General features: G+C 41.1%; 1 protein-coding gene across 1 annotated transcript in view; it reads left to right on the top strand.

The window, feature by feature from the left end:
- PIP5K1B (phosphatidylinositol-4-phosphate 5-kinase type 1 beta) overlaps positions 1-21,469 on the top strand; it is a gene marked incomplete at both ends in the record, with an annotated part of 61,807 nt that extends 40,338 nt beyond the window's left edge. The window contains 6 exons of the mRNA XM_080637177.1: positions 1,465-1,548; positions 1,649-1,697; positions 2,242-2,326; positions 11,366-11,521; positions 12,273-12,417; positions 21,307-21,469. Coding sequence (XP_080493303.1) covers positions 1,465-1,548; positions 1,649-1,697; positions 2,242-2,326; positions 11,366-11,521; positions 12,273-12,417; positions 21,307-21,469 — 682 coding nt within the window. The remainder of the gene's footprint in view (positions 1-1,464; positions 1,549-1,648; positions 1,698-2,241; positions 2,327-11,365; positions 11,522-12,272; positions 12,418-21,306) is intronic.
- Between the last annotated feature and the right edge of the window lie 607 nt (positions 21,470-22,076).

Below are 22,076 nucleotides of genomic sequence, written 5' to 3'. Positions count from 1 at the left end.
TATGCTATTTAGCATTTGTAGAGAGTTTCCAGATGTTCAAAGCCCTAGAATAAAAACTTGAGCTGAATTTCACTCAGTTTTTACAGCATCACTCACTTTCACACAGAAGAATGCTCTTGTATGGTGGCAGAGGTGTTGCACAGGCAGTTTTGCGGGTGCTGGGTTTTGGTTTTGGTTTGTTTTTTTTAACAGAAAGCCAAAGCTGATTATATTGGTCATTGTCCTGATTTCAGCTGAGATGGTAATTTTTCTCCTTCCTAGCAGCTGGTGCAGTGCTGTGTTTTGGATTTAGTCTGAGAACAATGCTGATAACACGCTGATGTTTTAGTTGTTGCTCAGTAGCGCTTACCCTGATCAAGGACTTTTCAGTCTCTCATGCTCTGCCAGTGAGGAGGGGCACAAGGAGCCAGGGAGAAGCAGAGACAGGACACCTGACCTGAACTAGCCAAAGGGGTATTCCATACCGCAGCATGTCATGCCCGGTATAGAAACTTGGGGGAGTTGGCCAGCATGTGCTGATTGCTGCTATTATTATTATATTTCACTTAAACTGTTCTTATCTCAACTCATGGGTTTTACTTTCTTCTCATTCTCCTCCCCATCCTGCCCAGGGAGAGGAGCTATCTGGTACTCAGTTGCCAGCTGGGCCTAAACCAGACACTGGGCCATACAAATATGAGGATGAGAATGGATACCCAGCAGCAATAACTGCTGCTTGTACTGGATTGAATTTATAGTCATAGCTTCCAGGAAAGGCTGACAGAATATAGTTTTGTAAACCACTTAACACTTCTGAATGTCTGACCAGTTAACTGAGCTGGAGGTCATGGTAGTGAGGTTTTACAGTAATTTAAACTCCATTTGCATTTACGTGGTTTCCTTTGTGCTTAGAATAATAAAAAACATTTCCCCCCCTCATATCTCCTTCCCCCCAAAAAAGAAAAAAAAAAGATTGAGAAGATGGTAACCCTGTTTTGTCAGGGGAAGGGACTGACGTGTGTTAATGGCAGAGTGGGGAACATACTCTTGCCTCTCTGGTAGCTGTTTCAGGTGTGTATTATTTGCTTCTCAAACTGTTAAAAAAGATTTGGAGGTATTGCATGTGTTGCGTCTTCTATCTCTCTTCTAGTTTTGTAGTGGATGCATCAATGTCAACAAAAGCTGCCAAACCAAAAATTGGATTTAATTTTTTCGTTCCTAAAACAGTGGTCCCTTTTTTCTAGATGATTGAGTAGGCAGAGTTAACAATAGACATTTACCAGTGGATCTGAGATACTTTCGGTTTGCTGTTTAAAATCAGTTGTATACTAAATGACCTACATCTGACTGACTTCACATTGTGGCATCTAGGTTTAATGTTGTGCCTATTTTGTTGAGTTTTCACATGGGTACAGTTCACCTACTAAATGATGATCAGAGATACCTTAAAAGATAATCTACCTATGTTTTTGTTGTTTTTCTCAGAATGGGAGGTATTCCAGCTAAAAGCCATAAAGAAGAAAAGCTGCTTCTATTTATGGGCATTATTGATATTCTCCAGTCTTACAGGTAAGATGAATTTCAGGTTTTAGTGTATAAGCTGTTCTGAAATTGCATACGAATGAGGAAATCTTATAAGGCAATTCTGATTTTGTGTTTATATGATTAGATTAATGAAGAAGCTAGAACATTCTTGGAAAGCTCTTGTTTATGATGGGGTAAGTAGATTTTTTTTTTTTTTTAACTGCTGATATCTTAGCTAATGGAACTTTGACTTACGTTGACCAGGAAAGAGCTAGCTTCGGTGTATTTGTAGTCTACCATCACCACATGGTTTGGGCTGTTGCTGAAATCTTTTACATCCATTTCCCAATGCATGTTCTGATTTTATCTGTTGATCTTTAAAAAGCAACCAAATGATCATTTTGTCCTTCTAACTTACAAAGACAGTGGCCACTTAGCAGGACATTGATGAATCTGTAATGGAAAAATGTATATATAATGTGAAGAAAGCATTTCAGATGCTAGGAAGATTTTGCAGAATACGGCTGTATAATTCATAACTCTCAATCTCATAAATGAAATACCTAAAGTTCTTGAACAATTAACCTTTAAAAAGGAAAAAATGTGTTACGTTTCACTTCTTTTGAGTATGCATGAAATGTATGATACAGTTTATCTGAGATGTCCAACTTCTTTCCTGACAATTTCTGTGTCATATACTTATGGAAAATGGGACTGAGACCTTTTTCAATCTTACAGGATACTGTTTCAGTTCACAGACCAAGTTTTTATGCAGACAGATTTTTAAAGTTTATGAGTACAAGAGTTTTTAAGAAAGTTCAAGGTAAGACTTCTACTTGTCTATATATTTATATAATCATTACTTTATAATGCTCCTGTCCTGGCAATAGATGAATCCTTTCTTCAGCATCATGTAGCACTCACATTGCCAGAAGGTGAGTTTCTTCAGTGGAGCTAATGGGATTGTACTCAATAGTAAAATTACAGAGAAATACTTGCTATTTATTTTTTGTCACATTACAGGCATCTGAAGGTAAAACAGGTTCCTATATATTAGCATTGATATAAAGATAAATTTAATGATCTAATGCTGTGTCCAGTCCTGCATCTTATTCATGGGATATTGATTTAAGTATCTTTAATTTGCAGAAGATTATTACATACATTGTTTGAAAAGCATGTTTGAGAAGATAGGTATTCTTCCCTTTGATACGGATTTCTTATGTGCTTTACCAAAGAAAACATCAGAACTTGGATATTAATAAAGTCCTTTGTCTTTTTCACACTCACCTGTTTCTAGCCTTCCCCTCCTTTTATCCTTTCTTAATTTCTAATTAATTTTCAAGGGTAAGCTACTTATCACTGTTAGCTACTTACAGGGTATGGTGACTTGCCCTTGTCTGGATGGCAGGTGCCCACTAAAGCCACTCTATCACATTCCCTCCTCAACTGGATGGTGGGAAAAAAATACAACAAAAAGATCATGGGTCTTGACAAGGACAAGGCTGTTGCTCACCAATTACAGTCATAGCCAAAAGAGGCTCAACTCAGGAAAATTAATTTATTACCAATCAAATCAGAGTAGGGAAATGAGAAATGAAACCATATCTTAAAATATGTTCCTCCTACTTCTCTCTTTGTCCTGGACTCCACTCACAAATTCTCTACCTCCGCCCCCCCGGGCAGTGCAGGGGTATAGGGAATGGGGGTTGCGGTCAGTTCATCACACATTATCTCTGTAGCTGCTTCCTCCTCACTCTCTTCCTATGCTCCAACATGGGGTCCCACCCATAGGAGACAGACCTCCATGAACTTCTCTAGTACAGATCCTTCCCTCTTCTTCATTAACTTTTCCAGCGTGTGTCGTTTCCACAGAGTGCAGTCGTTCAGGAATAGACTGCTCCATTGTGGGTCTCCCATGCGAACACAAGTCCTGCAGCAAACCTGCTCCAGTGTTGGCTCCTCTCTCCACAGAGCCACAGGTTCTGCCAGGAGCTTGCTCCAGAATGGACTATCCACAGGGTCACAGCTTCCTTCAGGGTACATCCAATCACTCTGTGATGGGGTCCTTTTGTGGGCTGCAGGTGGATATCTGCTTCACCATGGACTTCTGTGGGCTGCAGGGACACAGCCTGCCTCACCATGGTCTGCACCACATGCTGCAGGGGAATCTCTGCTCTGGTGCTTTCCTCTTCCCCCTCCTCCTTCATGGATCTTGGTGTCTGCGGGGCTGCATATCTCACATATTCTCACTCCTCTCTTCCAGCTGCTGTTGTGCAGCAGTTTCCCCTTCTCAGATATGTTACTCCAGAGGTGCTGGTTAGTCTGAGCTGATGGGCTCAGCCTTGGTCAGCAGTGAGTCCACTCTGAAACTGGCTGGCATTGGCTCTGTTGGACATGGGGGAGGCTTCTAGCAGCTTCTCACAGAAGCCACCCTTGGAGCTATCCTGCTACTAAAACCTTGCCACACAAACCCTTCCCCAACACAAGGAAAGGAAAAAAAGCCAAGAGAAACCCACCCTCACTACAGAGGGATATCTCTACCAAAGGATTAAGTTTAAGTCTTGCAGCAATAGTTTAACTATTGATTTCGTTTCTCTCAAATAAAATGAATTTATTTCTGTAACTGAAAAATGTAGATCCTCTTAAGACATCGGGGACAGAGAGTGTGTTGATCCTGCATAGGTGTGTTTTTCCTGTATGTTGTGATTTAACACCAGTGAGCAACTAAGCCCTACACAGGCAATCACTCACTCCCACCTCAATTGGATGGTGAAGAGAATCAGGAGGGTAAATGTGAGAAAACTCTTGGATTGAGATAAAGACAGTTTAATGGGGAAAACAAAATTTGAGTGTGCAAGCAAAGCAAAGTAAGGAATTCATCCACTACCCATCAGCTGACAGCTGGTCAGCCATATCCAAGAAAGCAGAGCTCTCTCACGTGTAATGGTTACCCAGGAAGACAAATGCCATAACCATGAATGTTTCCTCTTTGCTCCTGTTCATCCCATCTTTTATTGCACTGCATGATGCCATATGGTGGGGGGGATATCCCTCTGGTCAGCTGGGGTCAGCTGTCCCAGCTGTGTCCCCTCCCAACTCCTCCTGCATCCCTAGCCTCCTCACTGCCAGCTCAGTGTGAGAAGGCCTTGATGCTGTGTAAGCACTGCTCAGCAATAACTGAACTTTGGTGTGCTATCAATGCTGTTTTGGTCACAAATCTAAAACACAGCACCATAGAGCTACTATGAAGAAACTGAGCTTTATCTCAGCCAAAGCCAGTGCTGTGTACCTTCCAAAGTGTCCAAACACAGCATAACAACCATGTATGAAGTTACATAAGAAGTTAGATTTCAGCAAAAACATTTGAGAAATAGCAATCGCATTTTGTTTCTTGGTTCCAAACTGAAAAGAACGAATTAATGTTGCCTTAGTCCAATGGAGTATGCAGTATAGATATTTTATCATAATATGGCTACAGCTGTGTCGTGGTTTAAGCCCAAGCTGTAAATCAGAACCACGCAGTCTACTGCCCCCCCCACCCCACCCCACCTTTCTTCCCTCCGCTTCTGGAGGGACGGGGAGGAGAATCAAAAGAATGCAGCTCCCATGGGTTGAGATAAGAACAGTTTAATAACTAAGGTATAACACAAATCACCACTGCCGCCACCAACAATAACAACGACAAGAGAAATAACAAGGGAAGAGAATACGATACCGCCCGCCGGAAAAGACAGCCCGCCCGACCAGGGGACGTGCCCTTCCGGGTAGCTCCCAGTTCCATCCCCTGGCATGACGTGCTGTGGTATGGAACACCTCCTTGGCCAGTCTGGGTCAGGTGTCCTGTCCCCGCTTCCTCCCGGCCCCTCCTCCTCCCTGGCAGAGCATGAGACTCACAAAATCCTTGGTCAGTCTAAACATCGGTGTTATCAGTTTTTTTTGTTCCCAAGCCAAAAGTCAAAAACACAGTGCTGCAACAGCTACTAAGAAGGAAAAAAAAACAAAAAACTGACTGCCACTGCTGAACCCAGGACAGTATCCACCCCTTGTTCCATACCATTCACGTCATGCTCAGATCCCACATTTTCCATATACCCTCACTCTCATCTCGGTGCACTGTTATCTTAGTGCACAGACCAATTCCTATAAAGCTACTGAGTCCATTCGGTTCATGATGTTGGGCTCCATCTCTTGGAACAGTCTTTCAGGGCAGAAGAAGCTGTATGCAGTGTTGGATCGTTGCCTGCTGATGCTGATCATTCCTTTACTGTAGAACTCATCCGGTTCTATCAAAGTTCATTCTCTGTTGGGATGATGGTCGGAGGGAAGTCAGAGCCAGTCGCTGGTGCCCTGCAGACTTCTAGTTGATGGACTATAGCAGGCAACAGCGTACAATTGAGTTCATTGTCTGTTTTCCCCTAAAATCAAATCCCCTTGAGGTACGCATCGGACTTCCCCATCTTCCCGCATTACCCACCAAGTATATCCAGGTCCCTGAGCAAAAGCAATCCCACGAGTGGGTTTGCCTTTACCTGAAGCAGGAATAACCCAGACTGTCTTCCCCAGCAAATTCTTCATGTGCACCACAGGAACTTTGTCCCCCTCTACAATATGTAAAAGTTCTGACTGTGCTGGGCCAGCCCTGTTGGCAGATCCTCTGGTGCTGACCAACCAGGTGGCCTTTGGTAAGTGTGTATCCCAATGCTTGAAAGTTCCCCCACCCATTGCTCTCAGTGTAGTTTTTAACAGCCCATTGTACCCTTCGATTTTCCCAGAGGCTGGTGCATGGTAGGGGATGTGATATACCCACTCAATGCCATGCTCTTTGGCCCAAGTGTCTATAACGTTATTCCGGAAATGAGTCCCATTGTCTGATTCAATTCTTTCTGGGGTGCCATGTCGCCACAAAATCTGGTTCTCAAGGCCCAGGATAGTGTTCCTGGCAGTGGCATGGGGCACAGCGTATGTTTCCAGCCAGCCGGTGGTTGCTTCCACCATGGTAAGCACATGGTGCTTGCCTTGGCGGGTTGGTGGGAGTGTGATATAATCAATTTGCCAGGCCTCCCCATATTTATACTTCAGCCATCGTCCTCCATACCAAAGAGGCTTTAACCGTTTGGCTTGTTTAATTGCAGCACATGTTTCACACTCGTGAATAACCCGGGCAATAGTGTCCATTGTTAAGTCCACCCCTCGATCACGGGCCCATCTGTATGTTGCATCTCTGCCCTGATGACCTGAAGTGTCATGGGCCCACCGGGCCAAAAATAATTCACCTTTATGTTGCCAATCTAAGTCCATCTGAGCCACTTCAATCTTAGCAGCTTTGTCCACTTGTTGGTTGTTCTGGTGTTCCTCAGTGGCCCGACTCTTGGGTACATGGGCGTCTACATGACGTACCTTCACCACCAGGTTCTGCACCCGGGCAGCGATATCTTGCCATAGTGCAGCAGCCCAGATGGGTTTACCTCTGCGTTGCCAGTTGCTCTGCTTCCATTGCTGCAACCACCCCCACAGGGCATTTGCCACCATCCATGAGTCAGTATAGAGATAAAGTACTGGCCACTTTTCTCGTTCAGCAATGTCCAGGGCCAGCTGGATGGCTTTCACCTCGGCAAACTGACTCGATTCACCCTCTCCTTCAGCAGTTTCTGCAACTTGTCGTTGAGGACTCCATACAGCTGCCTTCCATCTCCGATGTTTTCCCACAATACGGCAGGACCCATCAGTAAACAAGGCATACTGCTTTTCACTTTCTGATAGTTTATTATATGGTGGGGCCTCTTCAGCACGCATCACCTCCTCCTCTGGTGACATTCCAAAATCTTTGCCCTCTGGCCAGTCCATGATGACTTCTAGAATGTCTGGACGACTGGGATTTCCTGTTCGAGCTCGTTGTGTAATTAGTGCAGCCCATTTACTCCATGTCGCATCGGTTGCATGATGTGTAGAGGAGACCCTGCCTTTGAACATCCAGCCCAGAACGGGCAACCTGGGTGCCAGGAGGAGCTGTGCTTCAGTGCCAATCACCTCCGAAGCAGCTCGAACCCCTTCATAGGCTGCCAGTATCTCTTTCTCAGTTGGGGTATAGCTGGCCTCAGATCCTTTGTATCCCCGACTCCAAAAGCCGAGGGGTCGACCTCGAGTCTCCCCTGGAGCTTTCTGCCAGAGGCTTCAGGTAGGACCATTCTCCCCAGCTGCAGTGTACAGTACATTTTTTACATCTGGCCCATTCCGGACTGGTCCAAGGGCTACTGCATGAACTATCTCACGTTTAATTTGCTCAAAGGCTTGTTGTTGCTCAGGGCCCCATTTAAAATCATTCTTCTTCCGGGTTACATGATAGAGAGGGCTTACAATCGAACTGTAATTCGGGATGTGCATTCTCCAGAACCCCACAGCACCCAAGAAAGCTTGTGTTTCTTTCTTATTAGTTGGTGGAGACATTGCTATTATTTTGTTGATCACATCTGTAGGGATCTGGCGACGTCCATCTTGCCATTTTATTCCCAAAAATTGAATCTCCTGTGCAGGTCCCTTGACCTTACTCCGTTTTATGGCAAAACCAGCTTTCAGCAGGATTTGGATTATTTTCCTCCCTTTCTCAAAGACTTCTTCCGCTGTATCACCCCACACAATAATGTCATCAATGTACTGCAGGTGTTCTGGAGCTTGCCCCTGTTCCAGTGCATTCTGGATCAGTCCATGGCAGATGGTAGGGCTGTGTTTCCACCCCTGGGGCAGTCGGTTCCAAGTGTACTGGACGCCCCTCCAAGTAAAAGCAAACTGTGGCCTGCATTCTGCTGCCAAAGGAATTGAGAAGAATGCATTGGCAGTATCAATCGTGGCATCCCACTTGGCTGCCTTTGACTCCAGTTCATACTGAAGTTCTAGCATGTCTGGTACAGCAGCACTCAATGGTGGTGTGACTTCATTCAGGCCACGATAGTCTACTGTTAGTCTCCGCTCTGCATTAGACTTTCGCACTGGCCATATGGGGCTATTAAAGGGTGAGCGGGTCCTGCTGATCACTCCCTGACTCTCCAGACTACGGATCAGTTTATGGATGGGAATCAGGGAGTCTCGGTTGGTGCGATACTGCCGCCGGTACACTGTTGTGGTCGCGATTGGCACTTGTTGTTCTTCGACCTTCAGCAACCCCACAACAGAGGGATCCTCTGAGAGACCAGGCAAGGTGGACAGCTGTTCATTTTCCTCAGTCTCCAAAGCAGCAATACCAAAAGCCCACCGGTACCCTTTTGGGTCTTTGAAGTACCCTCTCCTGAAGTACTCTATGCCGAGGATGCATGGAGCCTCTGGACCAGTCACAATGGGGTGCTTTTGCCATTTCCTTCCAGTCAGGCTGATCTCAGCCTCCAGTACAGTCAACTCTTGGGATCCTCCTGTCACTCCAGAGATATAGATGGGTTCCACCCCTTGACAGCTTGACGGCATCAGGGTACACTGTGCACCGGTATCTACGAGAGCTTTATACTTCTGCGGGACTGATGTGCCAGGCCATCTGACCCACACAGTCCAGTAAATCCGATTATCCCCTACCTCCACCTGGCTGGAGGCAGGGTCCCTCTAACAGTCATCACAACGTTGGACACCTAAGTCGTGTTGAAAGGGATTATTCTTCGTTATCACAGGAGCTGGAGTAAAATCAGCTCTTCTGCTCCATCTGGGAACCTGCTCACCAGAGACTGAAGCCGCAGCTCTCATGGGATGATCAGCCTTGACCCTTGTTCCTATTTTCAATTCATGCAACCGTTCCTCCAAAGCTGAAGTAGGTTTTCCATCCCACTTCGTCATGTCTTCTCCATGATCCCGCAGGTAAAACCATAGGGTGGCCCGTGGTGTTTGCCTTCTACCTTAGTTATTAAACTGTTCTTATCTCAACCCGTGGGAGCTGCATTCTTTTGATTCTCCTCCCCGTCCCTCCAGAAGCGGAGGGAAGAAAGGGGGGGGGGGGGGGGGGGGGGGGGGCAGTAGACTGCGTGGTTCTGATTTACAGCTTGGGCTTAAACCACGACAGTTCTTAAGCAAAACAACAGAATTTGCAAGTATTAAGGAACAGATTTATTTTTGGACTTGCTGCATTTAGCCTGACTTTGAAAATGAACAAGGGAAATTAGCTATCATGCAAGAATTCACATTTTGAAATAAGCTCATATGTTCATATCTACTTTGAATTATAATTCCTCCAGGTGTGATAAGTATATTCTTATTACAAAATCAAAAGAAAATAAAAATCACAAGATTAGAGACCCATCGTCTTACAGGCTTCTTCCATCAAAAGTTCAGATCAGGTTTTACTTTCACTAAAATTTCAACCACTGGAAGTCAGCATCTGATGTAATATGACAAAATATGAAGCAAAATTCAGCTAAAAGGAGGAAGGCACCTCTTGAGACTCAGGTATCTTTAAACCCTAGAATAAATTTAGTGGGAGCTGTGTTGTCTGAGACAATATTCAAAGAAACCCCCCTGCACGGATAGAGAGCAAGGAACAGATAACTTGATACTTCCATCTGTTGGACAAAATAAATGTCTCATGTAGCCATATATCCTTGCTAAACATTTGAGCCTTTTTTTCAATTCTTTCTAATTTTGACTGCTAGATTTATGTCACAAGACACAATTTATTTTATATTTGAAAGCTACAATGTACAATTAAGAACATCATGCCTAATTTTGTCTCTAATCTTAATTTGTCTGTCTCATTTTTCCAGGCTATTAATCTGTCATAATTCCTCACTCTTACTGATCTGCTCAGCATACAAGGCTATTATTCTACTTCTATAGCTATATTAAAGGTTCAAATGCATTATGATTTTTTTGTATAATAAAGAATTGGAAGTCTTCATGCCTTCAGCAACACTGGTTCTAAATTTCAATTAGATATTTCAGTTTAAACTCTTAAGCCCTGTTCTGAATCTGTGCTTCTTCCCCCTGTGCACAGAAGAAGCCTCCATAAATAACAATAAAAACATAATAATCAGATTCAGCCTTGGGCAGAGGCTAGCTCAGACACTATCTACCATGTTATTTTTTAACATTATCCTGGAGCTATGCATCTCATTCTCTTCTTCAGTCTTTCGCCAAGTAGCTTTGATGCTTTTAGTCTGAGCTGTAGTAGAGCACAGTATGTACTACTGCAGTGCATTTGAAGTAACTTTGCAGCCAATGCATGGAGATCAGCAGCTGGCAACTGAAAAACACTAAATGAACTGACTGGCATCTGTAAGAACTACTACAAATGGGGGTCATGGTTCATTAGTAGTGGAAAATGTCAGATCCTAAAGTTTCACCCAAAATGCCACTGTAAGTAGGTAGGCATTGGTAAGAATTATAAAGGGGATGCTCATAAGTGAGTGTAGAAGCCATCAACATTTTGGAAGCATTTATTGTACCCAAAGATGTTTGCCATGTCACTGAAGTAGAAATTCTGTAGTAGCACATACATCATTATAATAGCAGTAGTTTGCAGCTTAAGAAAATGATCATAACTTCTCAGAATACTCCAAATGTCTTTTCAGTTTTCTTTTTTTTTATGTATCATTCTGTCCCTGGGTTGATTCTTCACAGATTTGTAACTCGGTGATAGCAAAGGCGGTTAACTGACATGATTCTTTTTTCTTTCCCCCCCCTTTTTTTTTTTCTGTTAGCAGTAAGGAACCCCAGCAAGACAAAAATACTTCACTCACAGATGACTTAACAGTGCCTTTGGCTCTTGTTTTAACATGTTAAATAATTTGGTTTCTATCAGGATGTGTTCTTTGTGTGTATTCAAAAAGTCTAGCTTTATAGATCGCTTGCTTTTCTATAAGGTGTTAAAGATGTTCATTTGGTAATGCAGCTTTAAAGTCTTCACCTTCAAAGAAACGGTGCAATTCCATCATGGCTCTGAAGGCAACATCACAAGAAATAGTGTGTGCAGTTAGCCAGGAGTGGAAGGATGAAAAGCATGGCATTCTTGCTGAAGGACAAAGCTATGCCAGCCTTGATGAAGAAGGTAATGTGTTTCAAATCAACAGCCTAACCAATGTTTTTAAAGGAATTTAGTATAAACTCTATAAGCTTCCAATCCAGCTCATCTTTCAAAACTTCAGTCAGCTTATTCTCATGGAGACAGTTGCTAGTCATATGGCAGAGTGGACCTTCAGGAGCAAGAGGAAGTCAGAATCAAGGTTATAGCATGATGTTAATCTTTTGTATTTTGGGGGATCCTAAAACAATTTATCCACCCTAGGTAGCAAATTAAGGCCAGGGCCAGTGCTATTCTTCTCACTTGCTTTTAAACAAACACATCACATGAAATGTTTTGAAGCTCAGGTCATTGTTCCCAGCGTCTTTTTGAGGACATACAGTCTTTGAACCTTTCAGAGCTCATCTGCAGCCAGGCGCAAAGGAGAGCCAGCTGCATAACCTCATCTGAGAATTGGGCCCTGCTAGCGTGAAACCAGTCACAGAACTTAGATTTCATCAGATATTCATACTACTTTAATATTTTTAATACTTGACCTTGGGGTTGCTCTGTATCCTGCTGAACGTACTGGCTAAAAGCTGAAGCTTACCCTGTAATGCAAAAGATTGTAGGTATGGCTATATGAATATTACAATCTCATCAATTTAAACATCATAGGAAGCTCCAAAAAGCTGTTGAGACAGCTTGAGACTATGAGATGCCACACACTTGCATAAAGATTCTTGGATTCAATTTGAAATGAAGTTTTTAATGCTGTTGTTTATTTTTGTGTGTGCAGTACTAGGTTCACACCACCGACCAGATCTGGTGCCAAGCACTCAATCTCTGTTTGAAGCGACTTCCCTGGCAACCACAATTTCTTCTTCTTCCTTGAATGTAGATGAGCATTGTCAACGTGATCAGCCTATGCTCTATTGTAGCAGGTAAAGGCTGTATATGTGGTAGATGATTCACCACTATTTTGCTAAGTCTGACCATGTGTGCAATGGTAGGGGACTCTGTGAAAGAAAAAGCAGAAGGGTCAAGGGCCTCTGTAGCTCATTCTTGAACCTCTCCAGTGAAGGAAGGGCTGTATAAGCCCATGGGATTTGTTATGTATTTGTTATGTGTTATGATTGGGTTCACAAATTAAAAAAACATAAGCACAACAGAAAAAATAGTATGCTTCATATTTTTTGTCATTTTCCAAAACTAAATTGGGCACTAAAACTTGCTTAGGCCTTACTCTGTGCTATAAACCAAACTACATTAAGATCAGAGTAGGAAATACTTACTGTAACTTGTCTGTAGCTGAAAACAGCTGCAGGAAGCTATGATGTGCTAGAGAAAGAGACCTACTTTCAAGTTGATCTTTATTCTGAATGTACAGGGCTGAATGGTCTGCCTTCAGTTATTTCAAAATGACCGTTTTCTAAAATGAATTTCTATGAAACATGGGCATGTAGTGACAGGACAAGGAGGAATGGCTTTACACTGACAGAGGGGAGATTAGATATTAGGAAAAAAATTCTTTGTGATAAGGTTGGTGAGGCACTGGAACAACTGGAACCGCCCAGGGAACTTCAGTCCTGAGAGTGTTCAAGGCCAGGTTGGACAGGGCCTTGGGCAACATGGTCTAGTGGAAGATGTCTCTGCCCATGGCAGGGGGTTGGAACTAGATGAGCTTTAAGGTCCCTTCTAACCCAAACCATTCTATGATTCTATGAAACTTCACCCATCGGTGTGATTAGCGCCTGTCTGATTTTGACCGAGGAAGATTAAACCCAAGAAAATATCAACAGAAGTTGTGCAGATGCTTATGAACTAGATTGACTACGATTTGACTTGTGTTTGAATATACTTTAGCCATGACGGTCCAACACAATGCTTATACCAGTAAGTCTCGCTGGGAGATTGTCTGGGTGTATGCCTGTACTTTACTGTGCACACCTGAAGTGTGCTGTGTCATGTCATCTTGCCTGCTTGCAGATCTGTTTACCATGTGTTGTACTGCTGGACAGCTATTTCTTTGTGTGTTTTTGTCAAGAGGGTAACCATTGTGAACTCAAGTACCTTGAATTTTGTTTGAAATAAGTTGGAATCCTGAACTACACAGTGTGTATATAACTTTGATGGACTTACCCATGTGCTGAGTTCTTTACTGTAAACTGCATGTTGTCCAAAATCATCAAGTTGCTTTAAAAGCAGTCTTGAGGCAGTAGGATTTTACCTTATATTTAAATTTGACCATCTGCATTTTCATAAGAAGTAAATTCACTTGTAGAGTTGCTTGATCAAAGTAATATTTGCAGCTTCCATTTTTATTAAGTTGAAATGAGTCTCACTTATGTGGCATCTTCCATAGGTCTGATGTTTTGCTATAAAAATTTGGAATGAGGTGTGGTTTGGGATGTAACAAAGATGAAGTTTTAATTACACAACCATCACAAGTTGTTCCAAAATGCATCTATATAGGCTTTAGGAAATGAAATTACTAATGAATACACATTAATAGAAATACAGCTCCTTCAGTTCAGCTTCTGTCAGTCTTGTTCAGCTTGTGGCAAAATTAGCTGTAGGACTTCAGTATTCCGTGGTCTTTTACCAAGTTTTAGCTTCACTAGAAATAAAGCTCTAGACTACTGGGGTTTTTTATTTGCTTTAAGCACCAAACAAAACTACAGAACTACTCTGTATTAGCATCTGTCAGCAAAGGAGAACTGTGGAGTTGTCTGGGTAGAGTTCAGATTTACTGCAAATAAAACATTTCAGGTACTCTATTGTATTTTCCTGTAAAGTTATTAAAAAATAATTCTAAAATTAATAAGGTTTTTAGTAGATCTATACTTTGGTTGTATGTTTAGACTCACTCTCCAGTTGTGATTCAGTCAATGAAATAACCTAAAATGTAGTGCGTGTTTTCAGTTATGCAATTACCCTGCACATCCCTACCTTACAAAAATCAGATTGTACCTGTATTGTCTGCAGTCCAGGTTTGCATACTGGAAATTAATCAGTAAAACAGGACACATGCTCTAACACAGCAGACCTTGCACCAGCATTCATAGATCATAGAGTCATAGTTTAGCTTTGGAATGGACCTTAAAGATCACCCATAACTTCTCTGGGTGACCTGTGCCAGTGTCTCACCACTGTCATAGTGAAGATTTTTTCTCCTAATATCTAATCTTAAGTCTCCCCTCTTTCAGTTTAAAGCTATTCCCCCTCATCCTGTCACTACAAGCCCTTGTAAAAAGTCCCTCTCCAGCTTTCTTTTAGGCCCTCTTTTAAGTACTGGAAGCTACTCTAAGGCCTCCCTGGAGCCTTCTCTTCTCCAGGCTGAACAAGACCAATTCTCTCAGCCTGTCTCCATAGGAGAGGTGCTCCAGCCTCCTGATCATCTTCATGGCTCTCTTCTGGACTCACTGGAGCAGGTCCACATCCCCCTTGTGTTGGGGGCCTCAGAGCTGAACACAGTACTGCAGGTGGGGGTCTCACAAGAGCAGAGTGGAGGGAGAGAATCACCTCCCTCAAGCTGCTGGTCACGCTCCTTTAATGTACGTCCACCGTACAGGGGTGGCTCTTTCCATGTCTTGTGTCAGAAAAAAGGACCTTCAGTAATCAGGAGTTCTGCCACAGGGGTTGACCAACTAACATCCTCGCTTGTCTAGGTGTATCCTCTTCAGCTTTTCTTCTTACCGAGTACTGGTTTGTGTCACAATATCAGTAGGTACGAGTCATGAAGATTACCTTCCCTATCATAGCTAATGGCTTTCATTTAGGATTTGAGAAAGCTGCTAAGCATGCTCAGTATTAAAATAATTTCCCCAAGATTATTCTGGACGCTTTCAGTTTTGTACTCACCTCTGCTTCTGCATCAGTACAACATGGTTCTTCCTTCTTCATGACACTAAATAATATATCCAGCTGAAGTTTTATTTATGTTTTTATGGTACACTGGAGAAACTTCAGTCCTCCCATGAGAAAAGCTGGCAAGGAAATAAAAATGTCAAAAAACCCCTGAACCATGCTACAATGACACATTGAGTTGTAAATATCTTAGATCTTTCATACTGGAATTTTGCTTTTGAGTATTACAAATACTGCGATGCAGGACTCATCACTTTGCCATTTGTCTCTGACGAACAGAAAGCCTGGAGGAATCTTTGAAACAAAGCCTGAATGAATTATTTGTTTACAAATGTGAGCCCGCTTTCGGTCTTTAAATATGTAATTAACTATGACATTCTGCTTCAAGTTATTTAATAGAATTCGTTTAGCATAATCTTTATTGGGCTTTTCCTTCTCTTTCAAAGTCTCCTGGCATAAGGTAGAGAGTATACAAATTTCTTGTAACCAGTCAGAAACCTCTGGCTTAGAGTACTAAAAGGAGATAATCCTGCATGGATAGTAATAATACAGTATCTGCACAGTGCCTTGATTCGTGTTAATGCTAATGAGCTGTATGTGCATATGCCAGTGAGAGGACTCGTTAAAAAGAGAGCAGTAATACTTTTTGATACGTCAAAGCAGATGCATTATGTTTAACTTCGTTTTTTTCTTTTGCAATTACCCTCTGTTTCTACCAACCATGAAGGTAACCGTGCTTCAAGGAGGGGGAAATGGCATTCCCCATTTCTCATGAGAGAAAAGAGCTCAGCACCATCTCTCCTTGAGAGTGCTCTGCACTTGTGGTATGAAGCAAGGAACTGCTACCAAAGTGGTTAAGCAGACAGAGATGTTGCTGAGTCAGAGACAGCTCCTGAGGCTGTATCATGCAAGGAGTTGATATATCAGGGATTATTTTTATAGCAGAAGTGATAACAGATTTTACCCCCTATGGGTAAAGTTTTTCTAGTAAGTACTCATGAATTAAAGATGACAGATCTGAATGTCCTGAGCAGTATGCCTGTTGTCTCAGCTGACATTGCTTTTAAAATTGCGAACAGCTGAAGGAAGTGAATGCTTTACGGGTGCATCTGGAAATGTTTTAAACTGGAGTTTCAAGATTCAACAGGAGTCTCTCTCCAATGTATCTTTCAGCAGGTCTCATGGCTTCCAGTCACGAGTCCAAACAAAATCCCATGATGCATAAAGGGGTAGTTCACTTCTCTATCTTTAGAGTAACCAATGCGGGTTATAGAAAGGGGCCTGATGAGTTCTTCTGATACATTTGAGCCTAAGGAAATAATATTTATGAAATCTGATTCTTGTTTCTCTTTATGCACTGTGGATCTCTATTCTGTAAGATAAGTATGTTATGGACTTCTGCCTTCTCTTTCCTGTTCCTTCTGCTTTTCTGTATATTTTTTAATTATTTGTTGCCATACTGTCATGGTTTAAGCCCAGCCGGCAACCCAGAACCATGCAGCCACTCGCTCACTCACCTCCCTTCCTCCCCCCACACTCCTTTGCACTGCTGTTTTTAAGTGGATATCACTTGCAATTTTGGAAGGCTTTGAGTTGTGGAGGTTTTTTCTCTTACACAGACAAAACTTCGTGAAATGTCCAGACTTTGAACTGAAATGTCCTATGACTTGAATTCTATCAAACAAACTTTTCAAAGGCAGCTTAGAAAATACAAGTAAAAAATTCTGCTCTGTTTCTCAGTGGTAGGGATTTGTAGATATTAGTTTTTCTGTGGCAAGGAATACATAATCACACCTTTTGCCAGTCTGGTTTTCTATGCAAAATTTTTTGTGTCAAGCTTAAATGTCTCTGCCTGTCTACCACCACCACCCTTAGCTTATGAAGCTTAGACAAATTTGTCTGAACATGATTCAAAGTGGATTAAATATGGATAAAAGTGGATTAAGTTCATGAAAGCTTCATGAAAATAAACAGCTAGGGAGAGGAAAAAGACTTGAATGCTCTCATGCTAGAAGCAGATACATTGAGACACTGGGGAAGTCCCTATGGGGAAAGAAAGAAAATTTTACTGTGATTGAAGTAACCTGTAGTTGTGGCTTAAAGAAAAACAAGGCTTTTCCAGTTTTTCTGTGATGGAATTACTTTTGCATCCTTTTTACTTTTTTTAATTTAAGAACCAAAATAAGATAAAATAGACTGCTTTAGCAAGAGGAGGGCAACAACACAGTTGAGCATATTCATTGTGAGTGATCATTTTTTTTTCTTAGCTTTTTTTCTTTTTCAGTCTAAAAATTGAGGATGAGAACTCAGTGCACTGAGGCATGACTGTTGGTCATGGTAAAATTGATGTGCTTACTGTGATCTTTACTGATTCACGTGTCATGGTTTGCCATTAGAGAGAATGTAGTAGCAGATTCACTGTCAGACTCCTTCAACTGAAGCAGCATTTAGAAGATGAGACATATCTATTTTTCTTTCAGGTCTGTGGTTTTGATGTTTCTCAACAGTGTTAGAGAAATATTACAAGGGAATTTTACTATGTTTGACCTACTTTTTTTTTTTTCTTTAGACATGTGTAACTTATAAAATGCTTTAGAAGTCATACAGTACTTCAACATTGTAAACAATGGACTCATTAATGCATTTAGTTCAACAGGTCCATTAATACCTGTTCTCCCTGTTCACATTTATATGTATGCAGAACAAATACCCTGCAACAGCTGATATTGAATTGTACCTTAGAACAGTAGTTTTACTGCTTATTTGTCCTGAAAGACATTTTTCTGGCTAACTTCCATATGCAGAGATTTCAAAGATCAAAACTCCTGATGCAGTGAGCTGATAATTTCTTTTGAAAGCTTATATAAGAGTTTTCAAACACACTGGACTTTGCAAATGTGCTGCTATTTAGGGGATATATATTCTGTGGGATATGCTCTAGGAGAGCATATTCACATAGAAAGTTAGACATCAAAGCCTATTTTTATTGCAACTCTTCACAACCAGGGAGACACAGTGGCTTATTCTAATTCATGGCTGTTGTATTTTGGCACTTTCTGAAAAAAAGCTGATAATTATATTCCTACAAGAGCGTTCTTCACACTGCAGGAGGGGAATAAAAAAAAAACCAAACGCCACAAAAAAAATCAAACCAAAACAAACAAAAAAAATACCACAAAAAAGCCCACAACAAACAACTAAATCCGGAACATGCATCAAACTTCTGCTTCAGTTGGTTGTTACTACCTGGCACTGTTTCTGCCATTCTTCAAAGGCTGTGCAATGACTTGGAAAGGAGACTGAAGAGTTCTACCTGTCCTGCAGGCTGCCTCGCAAGCAGACATGTTAGGATCAGGGATATTTGTTTTTCTACGAAGAAAACACTTCCCAAAGTGGACAGTATTCTTTAAAATAGAGAAAAACCTTACTGTTACTGGGCTTAAGGTTCAGTATGTAAGAAAGCTCTGTCTTGCAACAGTTTTCCTACAGTTTTCCTTTTAATAATTCTTCATGCAGATGAGTCTTCCTCACTTGCAGAGTTTATCTCTAATTATTCAGTGTGAAAGTCACAGCAGCAAGGAGATGGCTATCCGCAAATAAGTTGTGGATCTTTGACTGTAAGAAAAAAGGTGGATTGATACCTATTTTGTTTCATTCCTTTCTTTCATGCCTGCTGTTGTTCAATGCACTTTAGCCACTGCTGGTTTTCTGTATGTAAGATTAATATACCTTTGTACTTTCTTTTGTCCCCTTTCTCCCATTTATTTCTCTATGTTAATATACATATTTTATATATTATTTGTTTTTATATATTAAATCTCTTCCTTAGGAAGTTTACTAATAAATAGCCAAATTGTGACATTTATAGGAGCTTCTCTTTGACTTCTATTAACATGCTGGATTTGTTTCAACCCTCATTTTCTGCCTGACTGTATATTGTATTTCTGTAACAGCTGAGGGAAAAAAAGAGGCATATTGCAAATGGGAGATGATACTGTCTTTATCCTATGTTATAGCTAAAACCCAGTAGTTTAAGAATCCCAAAACCAAGTGCTGAGTTCACATTGCTATTGTTTGCTATCCACAACAGTCTCTGAAACAACATAGATTATAATTTAACAAACTAAGAGCAAAAAGAAGCACAGTGCCTTCTAATGGAAAAGTAGAGAATAGAGAAAGAAAAGTAAATAATAATAGAAGGACTAGGTCTCACTTTTCTGATATGTCCAGGATATAAAACATAAAATGCCACTAGTGTTAACTGCAGGATCCTCACCTCATCTTGAGTACAGGTTCCAGAGGTTTTCTGGATGTGAAAGAAGTTATTTATCACAGCAGAAAAGGTGGCAGTGATGTGGCTGGATATGTATTTGAAAGGAATAACTATTTCAGTATTTTTTGCTTCTAAACTAAACCTGATACAGAAACGAAAGCCAGGTATACACCACAGCCTGTTCAACTTGCTTTACAGTTAGTAATGCAGAGCACTGTTTTCCGCAAGGAAGGGCTAACCACTGGGTTTGCATGTTTTTATAGCAGTAGTGTCTGCCCACTGCACATTTGTGTCATGTTGTTCTCATATACGGGCCTTTGCACATTCAGAGACCTGAACTGTGCAACAGCAAAAATCAAAATTTCACAAGCAGAAGTGACTCTTCATTGCTCACCCTTCCCTTTTGCCAAGAGTAGTATCTTTTGTGACAGAGCTTATTTTGTGATAAAACATAGTCTCACATACAGCAACAGCCTGTTTATTCCCTTCCCGTCTGTCCTCTCCCCTTCAGTAAAACAAAGCATTGACAAAAAACTGATGTGACCCAAAAGTTACTTAATAGAATATTAGTAATGAATGTGAGAAAAATAATACCAAGTCACCCTCAGGAAAAAGAAATAGTCTTACAACTGAAAAGATGCCTAATAGACTATATATTAAAAAGAACATTGTAATGTGGCGAAGGTAATATGACATGAGGGTGACTGATGATTCCTTATTTTGTTGAGTATTTGAATTTTTCTACTTTGCATACTAGCTTTGCCCTTTCTGAAATTATACCCCAGCTGAAACGTAAACTACAAAGTATTGCAAAGGGAGGGGGAAATCAGTCATTTCTGGACTGATGGCTGTAACTATGTTTTCGTACCCAGTTATACTGCAGAATTGTTTGCTTTTCACCTTGTGTGTAAATAGGTAAGAACTTAAAATATATCTCTGCAAAAACTACAGCTGAGTTTTCAAGGCAGCCTGGAGTCTGTTAGTTTCTGGCAGCTAGTGAGGACAAGGGATAATGGGCACCTAAATCCATTAAAACACATTAAAAGTTTCAGCTTTGTGATTCCAAGTGTGTTTACAAAATAAAGCAAGATTCCTGTGCCCTTTCACATTCTTTCTGGATAGCAGATAACAATCAAATCTATGAATGAAATAATACAGTGCACTTGCTCTGTAAATACTACTTCCTTGCAGAGCTTTACTAATTACAGTACACTCCTGTTCTTCTCCCACTTTCCCTTTTGAAGTGTTGTATGCTAGTGATACCATATCTGCATGAGAAAGTCCAATGCTACTGTGCCCAATTACTGATTTTTTCCCCTATTTTGTATTAAGAAGTGTTGCCAGAATTTAGATAATGTGTAATGCAGAAGTAACTTATTTTGAAATTAATGAAATTATCCCACATTTACTGTGACATAGTTTCGTTATCAGAGTTCAGGAACAGCATTACTTCCTGGTAAAACTTGAATTAATGAAAAGATAGAAACTGTGGCTTGTGTATGTTAGTCAAATGTGAGCTGCCAGATATCTAGCCATTGTCAACATATCCATAGTTGTCCATTTACATTCTTTCTTTTCAAGTATTCGAAGCTTTTACATTTGAGAGAAACTTAATTTAAAATTTTCAGCTGTGACTGAGCTCTCTGTAACTTGTATTTTTGGTTCACTGTAGTCTCCCTTTTCTTTGCAGTAAGGGCTCTTTGCCTTCGAGTTCAACATTCACTTTAGAAGACAGTGCCATCTATTTGACTTCAGAACAGAGCACACTGGAAACGGAAAATGATAATGCTTCAGTTCTGGATGTCTACTTAGTAAGTTGTCAAACTGTTTCTAATGAGCTTTTTCCCCTGTAATTCCTTTGACTGTGGCTCAGCAAATGACTAAAGTACATGCTTCACATCAAGATGCAAGGTTTCATTGAGGTATTTATTAAATGGGACATATGTGTAAGTACCTTGCCAAAGCAAATCCTAAAGAATCTATGTGCCTATTAATTGTGTTAATAATGAAGTATGCCAAAATGCCTTTCAGTTTTTCTTCAGTGGTAGGATTTCTTTTCTTGTCATTTGTTTTCCACAGGACAGGGGACAAAAAAATAAAAAGGAAAGAAAGAAAAGAAAAATCTTTCGATATTGAATATTCCAATATTCCACAATGTAGAAATTAATTTTTTTCAGAGAGTAAAGTTATGTGTTTATATCCCTGATTTTAAAGCCAGTGAAGTAGAGCTCAGTATGAAGTACACTAATGGCTCCCCTTTCTGCTGTGAAGGGTTGTCCAGTTGTGGTAGCTGGAATATGATTAAAAATATATATTTTCTGGTTTGGTTCCTAGTGAGCAGTTCATGTGACTGCTGAAAGATAAACTCAAGTCTACACCTTTGTTTGTCTTTATATCACCCATGTTTTATAAATTCCCTTGGTATCTACAGTTCACATTCCAGAGGTACAAAGGATGTAG

This window comes from Psittacula echo (assembly GCF_963264785.1).
Source record: "Psittacula echo genome assembly, chromosome: Z".
NCBI classification, from domain to species: domain Eukaryota; kingdom Metazoa; phylum Chordata; class Aves; order Psittaciformes; family Psittacidae; genus Psittacula; species Psittacula echo.
The sequence above is the reverse complement of the archived record's forward strand: the minus strand, read 5'-3'. Positions and strand labels throughout refer to the sequence as shown.